At 42.1% G+C, this 19,687-nt stretch overlaps 1 protein-coding gene across 1 annotated transcript in view; it reads right to left on the bottom strand.

Moving 5' to 3' along the window:
* The window catches only part of lamb1a (laminin, beta 1a), a 95,226-nt gene that overhangs the window by 21,183 nt on the left and 54,356 nt on the right, over nucleotides 1–19,687 (bottom strand). Inside the window, exons 24-26 of the mRNA XM_078235461.1 lie at nucleotides 5,540–5,909; nucleotides 2,775–2,959; nucleotides 1,666–1,907 (exon numbers count right to left, since the gene is read on the bottom strand). Of these exons, the coding sequence (XP_078091587.1) occupies nucleotides 1,666–1,907; nucleotides 2,775–2,959; nucleotides 5,540–5,909 (797 nt within the window). The remainder of the gene's footprint in view (nucleotides 1–1,665; nucleotides 1,908–2,774; nucleotides 2,960–5,539; nucleotides 5,910–19,687) is intronic.

Genomic DNA, 19,687 nt, shown 5'->3' with positions numbered 1-19,687 from the left:
TGTCGCAGCGTCTGCATGATTTCCCCAATGTACCATGCCTCGGGACAACCTTTCCTGCAGCGTATCAGGTAGACAACGTTGGCCAAGTTGCAAGAGTATGTACCGTGTACCTGGTGGATGGTGTTCTCACGTGAGAAGGTGGCATCCGTGTCGATGATCCGGCACGTCTTGCAGAGGTTGCTGTGGCAGGGTTGTGCGGTGTCGTGGTCACTGTTCTCCTGAAGGCTGGGTAGTTTACTGCGGACAATGGTCTGTTTGAGGTTGTGCGGTTGTTTGAAGGCAAGAATTGGGGTGTGGGGATGGCCTTGGCGAGATGTTAGTCTTCATCAATGACATGTTGAAGGCTCTGGAGGAGATGCCGTAGTCCTGTTAAAATGTTAAAGCCCACGGATAACCTCACGATGCTCCACTTCTCCAGCTTCCACCCTAAACACGTTAAAGAAGCCATCCCCTACGGACAAGCCCTCCGTATACACGGGATCTGCTTGGAGGAGGAGGATCGCAACAGACACCTCCAGACGCTGAAAGATGCCCTCATAAGAACAGGATATGGCGCTCGACTCATCGATCGACAGTTCCAACACGCCACAGCGAAAAACCGCACCGACCTCCTCAGAAGACAAACATGGGACACGGTGGACAGAGTACCCTTCGTCGTCCAGTACTTCCCTGGAGCAGAGAAGCTACGGCATCTCCTCCAGAGCCTTCAACATGTCATTGATGAAGACGAACATCGCGCCAAGGCCATCCCCACACCCCCACTTCTTGCCTTCAAACAACCACACAACCTCAAACAGACCATTGTCCGTAGCAAACTACTCAGCCTTCAGGAGAACAGTGACCACGACACTGCACAACCCTGCCACAGCAACCTCTGCAAGACATGCAGGATCGTCGACACGGGTGCCATAATCTCACGTGAGAACACCATCCACCAGGTACACAGTACATACTCTTGCAACTTGGCCAACGTTGTCTACCTGATACACTGCAGGAAAGGATGTCCCGAGGCATGGTACATTGGGGAAACCATGCAGATGCTGCAACAACGGATGAATGAACACCGCTCGACAATCACCAGGCAAGACTGTTCGCTTCCTGTTGGGGAGCACTTCAGCGGTCACGGGCATTCGGCCTCTGATCTTCGGGTAAGCGTTCTCCAAGGCGGCCTTCACGACACACGACGGCGCAGAATCGCTGAGCAGAAACTGATAGCCAAGTTCCGCACACATGAGGACGGCCTCAACCGGGATATTGGGTTCATGTCACACTATCTGTAATCCCCACAGTTTGCCTGGACCTGCAGAGTCTCACTGGCTGTCTTGTCTGGAGACAATATACATCTCTTTAACCTGTCTTAATGCTCTCTCCACTCTCATTGTTTGTATCTTAAAGACTTGATTATCTGTAAGGATTTGCATTCCAACCATTATTCTGTAAATTGAGTTTGTGTCTTTATATGCCCTGTTTGTGAACAGAATTCCCACTCACCTGAAGAAGGGGCTTAAGGCTCTGAAAGCTTGTGGCTTTTGCTACCAAATAAACCTGTTGGACTTTACCTGGTGTTGTTAAACTTCTTACTGTGCCTAAAATAGACCATGGAAATTGAAGCACTTTTTAAAAAAAATGTTAAAATTAACTCTGAAAACATTGGTAAAAATGTACCTTTTCGCTTAATGGCGAAATGTCCAGATTTTGCAATTTGTCAGCCAGTTCCTCCAAACTTTGTGAATGTTCTTTTTGCTGCTGTTCCAAGTTATCCTGACTCTCTGAAATCAAATGATCCACCTTTTCTCGAATGCTCAAGGATTCCAGCAGTATATTGTCAGGATCAGTGGTGGAAGCATTAACTTTTACTTCAGCCTTAAGAGACTGGTTGAAATATTTCTGGACACTGTCCAAGGCTCCTACAATAGAGTATTGGGAGAGATTAGAAAACATCAAGTCATGCATTACTTTCAGGTGAAATTATGGGATTCCGCATGGCAGTGGAACAAACACTTAGTCCCATAATTACAACTGGAGGCAATAGATCCAAATCATAATCATTTAGCGTCAAAATGAAATAAAATACAACTTTCTTTTCACACTGATGCATTGAGCAGAACCAAAGCAGACATTGATCATTGGTTCAATATGTCAAGGAGAAATACTGATGAACGTTACACATTATACAATACTCACTGAAGCTCTATTTAGAGAATACAATAAAAAATATGGGCGGCACGGTGGCTAGCACTGCTGCCTCACAGCGCCAGGGACCTGGGTTCGATTCCAAGCTTAGGTCACTGTCTGTGTGGAGTTTGCACATTCTCCCCGTGTCTGCGTGGGTTTCCTCCGAGTGTTCCGGTTTCCTTCCACAGTCTGAAAGACCTGCTGTTTAGGTGCATTGACCCGAACAGGCGCCGGAATGTTGCGACTGGGGGAATTTCACAGTAACTTCATTGCAGTGTTAATATAAGCCTTACTTGTGACTAATAAATAAACTTTACTTAAAACACAGAGCAACTTCTCAAAATTGCAATTAAAATTCAGATGTTTTAAATACCCAAAGAAACAAACTTCAAATGCATTCTCGTTATATTTTGAAATAATCTGCAGAATCCAATGTTTCTTTGGGAATGTTGTGAGGAGATGTTGTTCCTAAATTTCACACATCACCATTCAAAATCCAGCGTAATCTTTCTGACAAAAGAGTGGCTAATTTCTGACACGTTTGAAGGAATCTGATGAGCTTGCAGATATCATCCAATTTGAATTAATTAAATACTCACCATGGACATCAGAGTTCTTAACGTACTCCAGCTGTTCTGCTAGCTCATTCACAACAGCTTCTAAACTCTCAGCATCACTCTGAAGGACGTTTAGTTCCGTGTCTGTCACATTATTTCGATCTGCTGCAGTTCCAAGATCGGACTCAATCACATTGACCTTTTCTGTAATGTCAATGACTTTCTTCCTGAAAACAAGAATTTTTAAACCTTAATCTAATTTACTTGGGGGAGATACAAAACCCAACATGAAGTTGTTTCAGGATCCTTGAAGTTGGGCAGTGTTACCACAAGGTGCTAACGCCAAATGATTAACATTTGGTAAAATCAGGTGTGTTATTTTGACAATTACCAAGTACGGAATCCACATGAAAAATTCCTTTCACCTTCCTATCCAAAAGCAAACCATTCAATTAGTACAATGCAACTGAGCTGATATTAAGAGTGGAGGCTGAGCCACACCTCCCAGCATGTTAGATTTTCCAGAATATGAAGCATGACCCCTTTCAGAATCATGGAGTGCAGAAGAGGCCCTTCAGCCCATCGAGTCTACACCACTGACATGTGAGAAACACCTGAAATCCCATCTACCATCATTTGGCCCATAGCCTTGAATGTTATGATGTGCCAAGTGCTCATCCTGTGACTTTTTAAAGGATGTAAGCCTCTACCACCTCCCAGGCAGTGCATTCCAGACTGTCACCAGCCTCTGGGTTAAAAGATACTTCCTCTCATCTCCCCAAACCTCCTGCCCCTCACTTTGAACCTATGTCCCCTCATGATTGACCCTTCAATTAAGGGAACAACTGCTCCTTATCCACTCTGTCCATGTCCCTCAATCTTGTTCACCTCAATCAATACACCTGATTGAGGGAGACCTCAATCAGGTCTCCCTTCAGTCTTCTCTGCTCCAACGAAAACAGCCCAAGCCTACCCAACCGCTCTTCATAATTTAAATGTTCCATGCCAGGCAGCATCCTGGTGAATCTCCTCTGCGCCCCTCCAGTGCAATCCCATCCTAAGAGAGATGACAACTTACCAATTCTTTTCACACAAGCAACATCATCAATACTGAAGTACAGAAATGAGAGTATTGTGACATCATGCATACAAACCCTTCCTCCCTGAAAGGGCAAGCAGGGTGATCAAGTTGAATGTGGCATGTGCAGGACATCATCTCCACCACCCCCTCCCCTTTCCCCCCTCCAAAGAATGAAATCCTCTCTACACAAGGCTTTTAAGTAATGCCAGAATCTTATTAATTCAGTTTATGCATACAAATTTGGCCTTGAAAAATGGACAGAACCATACATAACACTACCCTTTTTGAATGCAAGGTCTATGGAATTACCCAGCTCTTTTGGATAAACATGTTCCAGAAAACAAACTGATACAAATAGACCAAAAATAATAAATAACCTACATGTGCTCTGGGAACCCACCCAAATGATGGAGCAAGTAGGCAGAATGTGTGGGGGTGGAAGTTGAAGGAATTAATATGACAACCAGTGCAAATAATCTAATATTCTTCCTTCAACCTTCATTGTCAAATGAATATTGATACAGAAAACACAGCTGAGAAATTCTGATTCAGTTGGGAAATGCTGGAGCAATGGACCAAATGTATTTTATGTTGTCAAATCAAGCCAGAAACGTTAATAAAAGCATGAAAATTACTTTAACACAGCTGTCTTGCAGATGGTTTCAATAACATTTCCCTACTGACCAGTCAGGAGTAGAATAAACTTCAACTTTTGTTGGTGAATCACAACAAGATAAAGACTAATTTAATGAGATTAATTTTAATGGACAGATGGCTGAACACTGGCTAACATTTTGTTGCCAAATTCTAAAAAATGTCTGGCTCAATAAGCACGTTTGGTTTCCAAAAAGCCTTTTGGTCATTTACCCTCGAGAACATACAATAGTGGGCAAGAGTTCAACAGCATGATTCTGTCAGAAAAGTATCTCCACTATAAATTCTTGGCATGCATTGCGGCCATGTTTAGGACCAAGTCTAAATAGAAGAAAATGTACAGAGTGGACCTCTCATTGCAGTCAGGAACAGTACTATACAAAAGCTGAAATGAGGAGAGTTTTTTGCCATCTATTTCACTTGCACTCCCTCCACCACCAACACTCAGTAGCAGCAATCTACAAGATGCACTGCAGAAATTCACCATCCTAAGACAGCACCTTCCAAACCCATGATCACTTCCATGTAGGAGGACAATACATGGGAACACCACCACTTGCACGTTCTCCTCAAAGATATTCACCATCCTGATTTGGAAATGTATCGCTGTTCCTTCACAGTCACTGGGCCAAAATCCTGGAATTCCTCCCCAACGGCTTTGTGAGTCAACCTACAGCATGTGGACTGCAGCTTACCACTACCTTCTCATGGGCAACTAGGGATCAACAATAAATGCTGGCCAGCCAGCAACGCCCATGTCCCACGAATGAATTTTTTAAAAAAATCAGCCTTTTTTGCATCAAATTTGCCCTTTCTTTCATTTTCAGGGCAAATTTGGCAACAATGAACAGCATTTGGGCAGTGAGTCAACCCCAATGACTGATAAGATTTGTACAGGCCAATGTCCCAATCTATTCCAGTCTCCAGTCAGTCTGCCATATAAATGACAAGCCTGACATGAAGTGCAACCAGCAGCAATGTGTCTCTGTGTTAGCAGCACAAAGCACCAAAATGTCTGCACGCATGAGGAAGGAGAGAAGAAGAAATTAGCATACTGTAAATCTCAACTTACTTGGCTTCTTCCAAAAGGTCCCCAATGCTGTCGAGTGGTTCAGTAGCAGGATTTTCAGCAAGTAGAGTTCGTATGTTATTAATTTTTTCCTGCACAGCATTAACAGTTTCCTGGTAAGGACCCACTATCCCACTGGCCTTGACTGAATCCGCCTGTGCTAAAAGCTGTCTGGTTCGGTTCGTCAGCTCTTCAATTTCTTTATCCCAGAGTTTGAAGCACGCATGGCACGGTTCACAATGAGGAAACGTGCCAGAGTACCCTCGAGCACACTTATTACACCGTTCACCTGCAATCCCTTCCCGACAGATGCAGTGCCCATTTGTTTGGTTACACTGGTGTGTCTCAATGCCGTATTCATTACAATCGCATTCTAAACAAAAAAGAAAATGCTGTTACGATTATATAAAAGAAAAACTGTTCATAGCAAATTAACTCAGTGAAGGACACCCAGTTCCACAGCAGAGTTCCAATATAGCGAAGGAGGAGGAGACTGGCCCAGAATGTGATACTGCTCCTTGCCCAGTTATACTGTCTACTCAGCCTTCTGCTCATCCGAACTGCCAGTGATTCACCCAAATGGCCTCATTCCCATGACATAAATAGTCCAGATGTCTCCTCGTATTAATGGCCAGAGTGTGACCAGGTGGCAGAACAACTTTTGCTCTCTAGAGGACAATGTTGTTTGAAATTGGCATATCCAAATGGACAGAAAGAATTAGCTCTTCACTTGGTGAATAAGTAAAAAGCACACTCAAGACTGGCTGCAATGCAACAGGCACCTGTATCATTTCACCCAGGAGTGAGTAAATCCAGCTTGCGCTGTGCAGTAAAGTAAATAATTGCAGCAACAGAGAAAAGCAATAAGTAGCACTGTTGGATTACCCTGCTTCATCTCACCCAAAGTGGAATCAGAAACTCACTGCAAACTTAATACAGGGAACAGGTACCAGGACAAAGCCTTAATATCAAGATACTGGATCCACAAAATATGACCACATTTTTAACTTTTGGATAGGAAATTGAAATTTGTTTAATGTGATGATAGCCCACTTAAATTACTAAACTGAAAATAACTTCTTTAGGACCAGACAGCCAATATTAAAATGCTCATAACATCTCACATTTCTGTCCTGCGCTCAAAAAAATAAAGCCTTTAAGTTAAATCAAGAGCTAGTTTAAAATGGCAGTGCTTAGTTTGCTGACATTTATTTCAGGCTTAAATTTTAAACTGAGCATGTGAAATGACTGGATGACATGTTGACCACTAAGTCAACTAGTTACTGTCTCCATGCTTAGGCTAAGGATAGGTACAGCACTAGAATTTGAGAGATTTCTGACAGAAATTAACATGTCTGACTAAAGATGATAACAGTCGTTAATTAAAAATATAATTATAACAGATCATACTCCATCTTGGGTACCCACTACAGATAAAAGTTCCACTCCACTTGTAGATGTGCACTCCCAGTCTGTGATTTTGCATTGATTTAGCTGGACTCTCACTCCTGGGTGAAATGATACAGGTGCCTGTTGCAATGCAGCCAGTTTTAGTGTGCTTTTTACTGCTTATTCACCAAGTAAAGAGCTAATTCTCTCTGTCCATTGGGTATGCCAATTTCAAACAACACTGTCGTCCAGAGAGCAAAAGTTGTTATGACACCTGGTCACACTCTGAGCATTAATAAGAGGAGACATCTGGACTATTTATGCTGTGGGAATGGGGCCATTTTATCTCAGCAAACACAAACTCTGACATCCCCCAGTATCTACATAACAATTAAAATACCGCTAACAGAACATACAGGTATTGAAGGTTTATTTATTAGTGTCACATATAGGCTTACATTAACACTGCAATGAAGTTACTATGAAAATCCCCTAGTCGCCACACTCCGACACCTGTTCGGGTACACAGAGGGAGAATTTAGCATGGCCAATGCACCTAACCAGTACGTCTTTCGGACCGTGGGAGGAAACCGCAGCACCCAGAGGGAACACATGCAATCACAGGGAGAACGTGCGGACTCCGCAAAGACAGTGACCCAAGCCGGGAATCGAACCCGTGTCCCTGGCACTGAGATAGCAGTGCTACCAACCTGTGCAACCCAAGATGGCATTTCATCCAACTTAGTGAACATCAATACAGCTCCCTAATTGTTCACAGAAATTTGTATTCGTACTAATTATACAATTCTTATTAAAATGCGTTTTTATTTTGATTTAATTTTGGTTTTCTGGCTACGAAATAGTTAAGCTGACAACCTACGTAAAACCAACTTAAAGAATTGAACTCATGTTTCCACATATTTCCTCTCCACAGATGAAGAAGTGCTATGGTTACCCCGATTTGTGCGCGTTTCTGTAGTACTGACTCATAAACTTGTAATGGGCATGCTTAGCTGTCAGTAAAACATTAATGAAGGGAACAAAGGTAAAAGCTGCCACAGGTATAATTTATACAATAGTGATTTGGGGGGCTGTACTGATGCTATTTTGATGAACAGTGAGTGGTTAATCAACTGTAAGGAAAAATAGACACCTCAAAATGAAATTCTATCATCCCAAAAGGATGGTATTCCCAAACATGTCCCGTATGTCCCACAATAAGAGAACAGGTTCATGAACTTCTGACTCGAGAGAAAAACCAAGTGAAATTTCCGTGAGGGGTGACCATCTCATGTCACATGGATGATAAGTCCAAACTGGTGTCAAATCCCATCTATTGGCTGGTTTTCTATTGGCCTGAACTTAAATGCAGAGAGAGGAGAGGTTTCTCCCCCTCTGACTCCTCAGTCCCACTGTCACAAACTGAGGTTGGGGGTGAAGAAGAGGGAAAAATAGAGAGACGGGCATTCACGAAGAACATTTTTATTGCCAATTGTAACAGTTCATCAGCAATTAAACTTTCAGCTCTTCTTCCTGACAGGTTTACTTTTCCCTAATTTTGCTGATTTACTTCCAGACTAATGAGCCTCAACACAGGTAGAAATAGTGCAACTTGTGGACAAGCAAGCAGAATTCTTGCACTAATGGTCCCTTAATGGTCTCTACACTTTAAAAATAAAAAGGCAGGACAACCAGCGTGGTTTCCTCTGACGACTACTGAGGCACTGGATTTCAGTGTTAAGTCAAGTCACTGGAAGTTCTGGTGCCATTAGGTTCTTCAGCAGCAACTAATTTCTCAGCATTTTCCACTACAGAAAAAGGAATATCTGGGTCAATAACTCCTTTTGTGAATGAACTGCTTATGAAGGCAAGAGGGGTTTACGCTAGGGAATAGAATACTTTCCACTAAATTAATCGCATTGAGCACTACAAGAACAAATATAGCACGCTTAATTATATAGCGAAGTTCCCTCAACTCTCGTCTTATAATCTTGGCTTCCCTCAAACATCTCAGAAGATCTCCCCTGAATTGCACAGTGATATTTTTGCATTTACCATACCAGTCATCATGTATTTACCATACCAGTCACAAAGATAAGAATACCACTTTAGTGTAAAAGTAGGTGTTCCTTCGTGCTGTGTGCTCATGACGACTAGGAAATGGATTTAGACTACCCAAGCTTATTTCATAGATCTTTCAGTCCATCTATTTAGGTCGAATGTGAGCCTATCCCCAGATGTGGAAGCTCTGCATAACCCACTGCACCAAGTGCATTCATTTTGTGGAAATAATGTTAAGTTTATAGATTAGCAAAACAGGAACATACAATGTTTACATTCCACACTGCACACACAACGCGCCTGATTAAACTTGTTGTATTGATTGTTTAGGCAAAAAAAGAGCAGAAACATCTCTTGGGATCCGAGCCAACATTGCTTTCTCAGCCAGTCTCAAACCAGCGCAAGTCTTTTTATTGCTGTTTGCGGAGTCTCACCAATTAAAAATTGTTGCTGCATTGGCATCTGCACTTCCAAAATAATTATAGGTGAACCACTGTTACATTTCTGAAACTCAGCAAAGCACCCTAAAAACACCGGTCTTCTTCATTAAGAATTCTGTAAACTAGTGCACGCAATAAAACACTAAAGCCTGGATTTTGCAGTCAGCAGCAAAGGGATAGAGCTCATTGGTAAACAAGAATTAGCAGCTTCTTTTGAGCGCTGCTTTTCCCTATTCTGTGGCCTGAAATCTGGCATCATCTGTCGCGGATCTCTGATATCCAGCTGTTGTGGGGGACGGTATCTGTTCTTTTGCAAAGATTCTCAATGTAATCAAAGGCTAACCATGAACGCCTGGAAGCACACAGTGCACTAAACTCCAGCTATCCTGCTGGAAGTATGGGGAGGCCGATGCCAGCTGATGAAATGTGCAGGATTGGCTACAAATCTCTCACTCCAACCAAAATTTAATATAACTACCAGGAGCCTCTGTCCCAACTCTCTCACATGAAGAACCACAAAGGCAATGCATGAGCAAGAGAGCAATGCTCAATGAATGTCCTATTTACTCTACCTTTAAATCAAGCTCCCAGCAGATGTCCTATCATTCCAATTTCCTGTATTTTTGTACATCCACTTGATATGAAGCCCCTTTCTCTCCCAGAATGCCACACAGTAGTCCCACTGGGTTACACAGCCACAGTAGGTGGAAGACCAGCTGCCTGGAGAACCTGCCAAGGGACTGCTCCAATGAGTTATCCTAAATGGCAATTTACTGTAATCTCACTGGTTTGGGACCTGCAGTGGCAGCACATCCTGAGGTCAGTGAATCATAGATTGGCAACCATTCAGCCCATCATGTCCATGCTTGCTCTCTACAAGAGCAGCTCAGCTCAACTCACACCCCCACACTTGAATGGCTGAGGGGAAACTTTTCTCTCTTCAGGTGCTTATCCAATACATTTTTGAATTTGCCTCCACCACACATTCAGGCAGTACATTCTAGCTTCTAGTCACTCGCTGCTCAAGACGAAATTTCATATCGCTGCCATTGGTTCTTTTGCCAATTATTTCAAATGTATTTTCTGGTTCTTGACCCTTCCATCAATGGTAACAGTTTCTCTCTGTCTAAACCTTTCATGATTTTGAGCACTTCTATCAAATCTCTCAACCCCAGCTTTTCCAATCTATCCACGTGATTGAAATTCTTTGTTTCTGGAACCACTTTCATATCTGGAACTATTCTCCTGCTTCACCAGGGCACAGATGCATCAGATCCCGATAACATGCCCCACCTGTCCTAGACTAGATCAGTCCTGGGTCAGGGAACTCTGCCTACCCCAGTTCGAAGACCTTGTCCATGGGGCAGCTCGCACTCCATCTTTACCTGGCTTGCAGCTGCCTTGCTTTGGCCCACAGCCGATCTGTGCACATTCTGTGGCCCTGGCTGTATTGCCCACCAAACCTGCATTTGCTTTAATCTGGTCTCTGGGACATGGCATGGTTCTTTTAGCCTTGATTGTTTATTCTGATGTGCAGGTGACTCACAGAGTGACTTCTACAGCACCATTTTAATGTACAAGTGAATACAGATTAGATTTTCTGTTGCAGTCAAATCAACCCATTGTAAAATTAATTACCATCTTTATTGTTGTGCCTAGAGCTTTGAAGGTCTATAAAATAATGAGGGGCACAGATCAGCTAGATAGTCAATATCTTTTCCCAAAGGTAGGGGAGTCTAAAACTAGAGGGCATAGGTTTAAGGCGAGAGGGGAGAGATTCAAAAGTGTCCGGGGGGCAATTTTTTCACAGAGGGTGGTGAGTGCCTGGAACAAGCTGCTAGAGGTAGTAGTAGAGGCGGGTACAATTTTGTCTTTTAAAAAGCATTTAGATAGTTACATGGGTACGATGGGTATAGAGGGATATGGGCCAAATGTGGGCAATTGGGATTAGCTTAGGGGTTTTAAAAAAGGGTGGCATGGGCAAGTTGGGCCTTAGGGCCTGTTTCCATGCTGTAAACCTCTAAGACTCTATGGCAGAATGTGGCAGACTCCTTAAAATTTTCCAGTTGCAAACTCCTGTTATGTGACCGCAACATAGGACTGACATTCCTTGTTGTTGTAAAACAAACAAGCTAGCAACTTCTTTGTTGATCACCCTACATGGCAATTCACCATTCCCCTGTCTTCTCCCCATAACTGTGCACTTTCTTCCTTTTCAGATAATAATCAAACTCCTTCTCGAAGGGCTCAATTGAACCTACCTCCACCATCATTTCTGGCAGCATATTCCAGATCTTAACCACCCACTGCATGAAAATGTTTCTCCTCATATTCCATTACTTCTTTTGCCAATTACCTTACATCTGGACCCCTTCATTTTTGATCATTCCATCAATGGGAACTGTTTCCTCTATCTATTCTGTTCGCAGAATCGCAATCTTGCAGTACAGCAGGAGGCTATTTGGCCCATCGGGTCTGCACTGGCTCTCTGAAAGATAATTCTACCTAGTCCCATTCCCCCACCTTGTATCTGTAACCTCACACATTCTTTTTCAGATAACAATCCAATTCCCTCGTTCGAAACAGAGTCCAGCACCTTCTCAGGAAGCTTATTCCAGACTCCAATCACTCACCAGGTGAGAAAACTTTCCTTGCATCTCTTTATTCCTTCTGCCAATTATTTTGAATATGTGCCCTTTAGTTTATGATGCTCTTGAATGGGAACAGTTTCTCACCATTTACCCTGTCCAGACCCCTCTATGAATATCTCTATCAAGTCTCCTCTTAGTCTTTTCTCTAAGGAAGTAAGTCCTGACATCTCCAATTTATTCTCCTAGCTACAGCTCTTTATCCCTGGAATACTTTTTGCGAATCTCTCCGCTACTCTCTCCAACGTCTTTACATCTGTCCTCAATTATGGTGCTCAGGGCCGGACACATTACTGGCAATTGAGGCCTAACTAGTGCCTTACACAAGTTCAACATGACCTCCTTATTCTTGTAATGCCTCTATTAATAAAATCTAAAGTACTACATGCTTTATTTATTGCTCTCTTAACATGCCCTGCCAGCTTCAATTACCCATGTACACATACACAGAGGTCCCTCTGTTCCTGCAACGCATTTAGAGTTTCTCCCTTTAGTTTATACTATCTCTCCATATTCTTTCTGCCAACATTAATCACCCCCCATCTTCTCTGCATTGAACTTCATCTGCCACTTGTCTGTCCAGACCCTCCATGTTTCTGAATACATCTCATCAAATCTTCTCTCGAGCTTCCCAACTCCAAGGAAAACAGTTCCATCTTTTCCAATCTATCTCCGTAACTGAAGTTCCTCTTCCTAGAACAGAATCATAGAATCCCTGCAATGCAGAAGAATGCCATTCGGCCCATCAAGGCTGCACTGACTCTCTGGCAGAGCATCTGACCCAGGCCCACCCTATCCCCCTAACCTCATGCATTTACCTCGCTAATCCCCCTAACCTACACATCGTGGGGCACTAAGGGGCAATTTAGCATGGCCAATCCACATAACCTGCACATCTTTGGATTGTGGAAGGAAACCGGAGCACCAAGAAAAAAACCCACGCAGAGACAGGGAGAAAGTGCAAACTCCACACAGGCAGTGACCCAAGGCTGAAAGCGAACCCAGGTCCCATATGCTGTGGGGCAGCAGTGTGAACCACTGTGCCGCCTCCGAACCAATCCCACAAATCTTTTCTGCATTCTCTCCAATGCGGTTGCATCTTTCCTCAAGTAAGGCACTGAAAACTGACACAATATTCCTGTGTTTTATGCAAAGTTGACATAGCCTCCTTTGGCTCTTGTATTCTACACCTATTAATAAAGCCTAGAATACTGTTATGCTTTATTAACCACTCGTTCAACCTGTCCTGCCAACCTTCAATGACTTATGCACCTTACAACCTCTGAAAATTATAACCAATTGTTGCACACCTGCATTTGGTATACTCGAAAACAGTCCCACAACTTTCTGGGAGCATGACGCTATTGTGTTGGGTGAAGCGGTGAAAGAGAAAGCAAAGTATGGGTCTGCACAAAACGGACACAATGTAAAACAAAAAAAAGGCAAGGAGGTGGTGAGGCAAATACAACAAAAAGTTCTCGGTACTGGGCAGAGTTTGGTATCAGAATCAAAAAATGCCTGTTATCAATGGGGCAAAGATAAATGATAAGCCCAAAGCCAACAATCACAATACAGGATGTGATTATAATGCAATGAACTAAAGATCTACTATAAAAGAAACTTCCGCCAGCTTTATCCACTAATAACACCAATATTATTTTTCTCCTAAAATGTAGCAAGAAAATTAATCATTGATGCTGTGAACGCATTTAATTGTACTTGCCATTTTAATTAGTCCAATACTATGTGAACAAAAAACTGACATGTTGAATGGATTCTCTAAGAAAAAGAGCTAGTATGTATGTTACTTATTTCACTAACACCTGAAACACACATTTTAACCTTCTGTTGATTAATTTCATTTAAAGTTACAACTTTTTATGTGTCAAATATAATTGTCTAGGAACTTGATCTTAATTACTTTCTCCCCCCCTCCCCTTAATAGTACCTGTGACCAATTTGGTAATTTGATCACTTTCTTGACATGGTGGTGGGATTGTGGGTGAAAGAAGCATTGTAATTTAATAAAGGGTCTTCTACTCTAGTTTGATCTTGGGTGATAAACCAATCTCCAAATGGGTGGGAGAGGATGTTACCAAGCAGGAAATTACTGACCTCAAGACTACTATTTAACAATGGAAATCAGACAAATGAACAAAGGAAGAAATTTACAGTCTGGGCAAGGGGGGGGGGGGGGGCGGGGGGGGAGGAGGGAGGAGAGAGAGAGAGAGAGAGAGAAGTTCTCACAGTTTGCGCAGATCATTACCATCATGTTGTGGCATTTTGTTTGGTAGAACAGATACTCTAAACTGCAAAGATCAAAGGTCGCCGCAGGAAATCACATCTGACCGTGACATACTATCAACTTAACAAATTTTGCAAATGCTCCCATATCACAGTATGGACCATTTGAAGTTTTCATGTCTTGACACAGACATGGAAGTAACAATATCTAAAAATCACTCAGTACGTTAATCGCTGATTGCGGCTGTGTGTTACCACCAAGTCACTGCATAGGAACATTTAAAGAAAACATGTGATAACACTTAATGTTGCTTGTATCAAATTGCTGGAGTGAACACAAGGTAGAAGCAAGGAGAATTATATAGCCAGCTACAGATAGAGTGAGCTGACCACTCGGGTTCAGCCTGCTACATTTGTAAGCAAAGCCCTTTGGGAAAGGAAAATAGCCACAAATAATGATGCTTCAACAAGACAGAATGCTTGGAAGAAGGGAACCTCATCACAACAAATGTTATAATTCTGGGGACTGTGTGGGAAAGGAAGCGTAGCTGTTTAAACAAGAGCATATACATTTTAAAAATGCAATGCTTTCAAAATATGTAATTCATTATAAATCTACAGGAAATAATTTTTGCAAGTTTGACTAACACAATGAATTGACAGAAGTTAAACAGTCAAAGTTGTTTCGCAACTTCCACCTTGGGAACTTAGGATTGCTTATTTTCAATACTTTGAAAGTGCTTCAGTGTAGTTTGAAAGCCAGATGTTGTGTGTTTGACCATGGAATAATCTTTACCATCTGTAATGGTATTCAGTGACATTCTACGCACCAGGACGTGGGTGGGAATGATTTGAAGGGTATTATGTTGTTCAAAGCAATTATATATTGTCTAAAAATGCTCAAGTTTCTGTTAAAAAGGCTGGTAATCAAATTTTGCATGTCCATACATATTAAAACATTTTGACCTCTGACCTCAAATGCATATTTGAAGTGCATGGAAATTTTACTGTACCATTCCAAATTTCTAAAAGCATTGAATTTATAAGTTTTCATGTCCCTTAAAATCGTCCCCGCTAGGGACTGTCGAACATGTACCCTGTAAAAATATTTTTAGAATACTATGTTGTTGTTATTCATTGCAACACAGTTCTAATGCTAAACCACATAATTAATATCTACAAACAAACCACATAATTGACAGGGATGTCTATCTCTGAAGTATGAGAATCATGGTCAGTTTCATATTTTAAAAATCAATATAGAAGATAGTATTAAAAGAATAATTTGCTTACTCACTAATTAATTTCTAAATTTAAATGTGCTGTGAAAACCATCTTGTGTTGAGATTGGAAACTTCAATTCCTGATGTACCTTGGAGCCTTTGTGCATGTGCAGACCAGAAGCAGACTGCACACACGTAGATTGGCATATTTGCCAATATGGGCCAGTGTGTTGGTGCTTATGGGGAAATGGAATCCATAGAATTCCTACAGTGCAGAAAGAGGCCATCTGGCCCACTGAGTCTGCATCGACCAGATGAAAGAGCATCCCACCCAAGCCCTCGCTCCACCCTATCCCCATAACCCCGCACATGTACTGTGGCTAATCCACCTAATCTACACATCTTGGAACACTAAGGGGCAATTTAGTATATCTAATCCACCTAACCTGCATGTTTCTGGACTGTGGGAAGAAATTGGAGCAAGCCCACGCACAGGGAGAACGTGAAAACTCCACATAGACCCAAGACCAGAATTGAATCTGGGTCCCTGGTGCTGTGAGGCAGCAGTGCTAACCACTGTGCCACCAATAATGGCACAGAAGCCTGGGGTCAGGTGGCCAGGCACAGCATGCCGTTGGAGAAAGCAAATGTCCCAGGCAGAGATCCCAATAGGGTCCCAGAAAGGGGACAGTGACAATGTCCCAGTTCAGTCAAAAAGAGAGGGGCAGAGACAAAAGGTTCCAAACAGGCAAAGGGCTGTGGTTTCAATTTAAAGTGAAGGTGGCTCAAAGGAAGCCATGGTAACTAAAGAGGATACAAAGGAAGCCCTGAAGTTTCAAGGAGAAAGGAGACAGCGAAAGGTAGCGACCCTGTCCTGTGGGCTATTGGAGCAAAGGTAACCCTTTGGAGCAGTAATGTTCTGCTGGTGCAGCAAAGAGCTGAAATTGTGTTTGTAAGTTGGCGTTCGAATGTAGACACAGGAATCCATGGGAACAGAATGTCAGGACACAAGATTGAAATTCTATGAGGTGGGCTGTTGTTGAACTCATCCAAATTGGAACAACATTTAAAGAGAATTCAAAGGCAAAATCTTCAAAAGAGTGACTAGAATCCCTAGTGAGAGAGACGGAGTTTCAGTGGGACTGGTTGACTCTTAGGCTTTGCGGACATCTGGGTGGGTTGTTGAGAAATCCGTGGAATCTGTTTAAGCCACATCTGGCATTTATTGTGCAATGTGGTGTGTTTAACCAGTATGCCTGCTAATTCACATGCACCTCATATTAAACCTGAATAGAAGAATACAAGATAGATATTGTACATGTTTATCTTTCTGACCTTTTCTTGTTCAAAATCCTGGAATATTGTAGCTTTTTTCATTGAGCAAGAATCTTGAATCTCAAACTTTGTTTCCAAGTAAAGAATAGGTCACTGGCCCCTAACTGGATTCTACCAACAACTTGGGGATCTGGGTGAGGATCAATGAAAACGTTACAAGATTTTCAGGTATGGTTTTAACTAAGTTCCTACTTTATATGGTTATTCTTAGGCCGCACCACAGCAAATCCTTTTGGGAAATAGCCTGTGGAGTATTTCAAACAAGATCAACCAGAGCTATTGTTAAAGTAATTTTGTGCAATGTTAGAATGCCAATTATTTATAAACCAATCTTTTCTCTAATTCATTCGTGGGACAGGGGCATCGCTGGCTGGTCAGCATTTATTGCCCATTCCTACTTGCCTGAGAGTCAACCACATTGCTGTGGCTCTGGCGTCACATGTAGGCCAGACCAGGTAAGAACAGCAGATCTCCTTCCCTAAAGGACATTAGTGAACCAGATGGGTTTTTCCAACAATCGGCAATAGTTTCATGATCAGAAGATTCTTAATTCCAGATATTTTTTATTGAATTCAAATTCCATCATCTGCCATGGCAGGATTCAAACTCGGATCCCCATAACATTAGCCGAGTTTCTGGATTAATAGTAGCAATAATGCTACTCGCTATTGCCTTCCCCAAGAGGCCTATTGTCTCTGCTCCTCTTTTTGACTGAACTGGGATATTGTCACTGTCCCCCTTTCTGGGACTCTACTTTTGGGACCTCTCCCCCTCTCCTCTGCCTGGGACACTTGCTTTCTCGATGGCGTGCTGCTCCTGGTCACCCGACTCCAGCAAGAAAAAGAAGATGGCTTAGTCTCAAGTTAACCACCATTACGAATCAGTACTTGAACAATGAGGTCAACCACAGGAGGCAGCGGGTCCTGTATCAGTATAAACTGGTAGCAGAATCAGCCTCTATTAATTACTTCAAAGATGCACTCTTCCAGTGGTTTGATAGTAAAGTTGCATTTTGTCTCAAACTTCCTTGGTCAGCAGAGTAGTCACTTTCTCTAGCCAAATATCACTAGGTTCAATAAACTGCTATCACCTATAACTATAGTCAGCAGTTGCACGTGGTCATTAAAAGATGCTACAGTGTACTACCATTTGTTCGTGTCTCTGTCACAGGTCATTACTACACAAATGATAATGCTATTTGGCATTTGGTTAGCACAGCTGTCTCACAGCGCCAGAGACCCGGGTTCGATTCCCAGTCTGTGCAGAGTCTGCACATTCCCCTCGTGTCTGTGTGGGTTTCCTCTGGGTGCTCCGGTTTCCTCCCACAGTCCGAAAGACGTGTTGGTTAGGTGCATTGGCCATGCTAAATGGAGAAAGTTTGTCTATGATGCTTAACAGGGATAAAATACCTGTTATATTTAGGAATTAATAAGCAATCTCACCTGTGTGTGAGCTCTGCCTTTATGAGAATTAAACCAACATTTAACCTGTGGAGATCGAGGAGGAAGGAAGAGGAAGGAAACAAAGAAGGGAAAAAAGGTGGTGCAGAATGAGAGCAAAGAGAGTAATTGAGAAGAGATTGAAATGATATGGTGATCCGTCATGGAGACAAACAGGAAATGTGGGGAGGTGAATAATGGAGATGAGACTGGCAGGTAAAGGAGGAGGAGATCGAACAGCAGATTGAAAGAAACGGCTGAGAGAGGCTTAAACGTAGTGGGATTGGATGAGGAATGGGTGATTGAAAGGAGGAGATGGAAAAGGGTGGTCAATCAGTATTGTGGAGACCCTAAGTAAAATAGGAGAAACAGAATGAAAAAGCATGAAAAAAAAATCTTCACAGAATCTTCGGTAGGTTTTAAGTTCGCTATCGTATTTAACTGACGAAAGGAAGTTTAATCCCATGACACCTCTGAATTGCTAAGATTTTCATCTTTTTTTAAAAAAAGTGATTGGTTTATTCTATATCTATGCTCAAGAAATTTTGGCTACTATTGGACTGTAGCCAATAATAAACAGACACGATTAAGCATATGGTATACTGTATCCATCCACAGTATCTTTTCTTTCCCAAAGAGGAATTATTGGATTTAGCAGGAAATACAAACAGATGTACTGTTTCCTAAACTCATTTTAAGGTTTGGCAATATAGAACATTCCAAGTAAATCTTCATTGACTTTGTGCTATAACTAACACAAGTAATACTGTGTGTACATAATATAAAGTTTTAACTCTTTGTATAGTTAGTTACTTGTGGCTCCATGTCATTTTTGCAAATTTCCACAGGAAATCCTCCAGAACTCGGGCATAGCAGCTTTCTGGACTGAAACACATGGTTGATTTTAAAGTCATATCAAAGATGTACAGAGGTTAAACTTGCACGTTTGTAGTTTTGCAGCTAACACACTTTAAATGCAATTTCAAACGAACAGTTTTTGCATGCTGACATTACTACATGCCTAAGTAACTTGGCCAATTAGGACTGGCTTTTATTTATATTGAACAAATAATGTGTTACTCAGAAGGTTACTGTGTTAGTCATTAATACCGGGATAAGATAAGGGAGGAATGGTAAGATTCTGCACTGCACCACAGAATGCACAAGTTATTGGCTACAAAGAGGATGTAAATATTGAGACAACAGAGGGATTAATATTCACCTACCAGGAAAACAGAACTTGAACAGGAAATGCTCTTATAATGCAATCATATTGGTAAACTGGACCCAATTTCTTCCACAAAAGCATCTAATTACATTTGGAGCACGAATCCAATATGTACAGTGAGCTCCCTGGCCATTGTTTGTGCAC

Source organism: Mustelus asterias, chromosome 19 (assembly GCF_964213995.1).
Source record: "Mustelus asterias chromosome 19, sMusAst1.hap1.1, whole genome shotgun sequence".
In the NCBI taxonomy this organism is placed as follows: Eukaryota; Metazoa; Chordata; class Chondrichthyes; order Carcharhiniformes; family Triakidae; genus Mustelus; species Mustelus asterias.
Note: the sequence above shows the minus strand (reverse complement) of the source record. Positions and strands in the feature narration are given on the sequence as shown.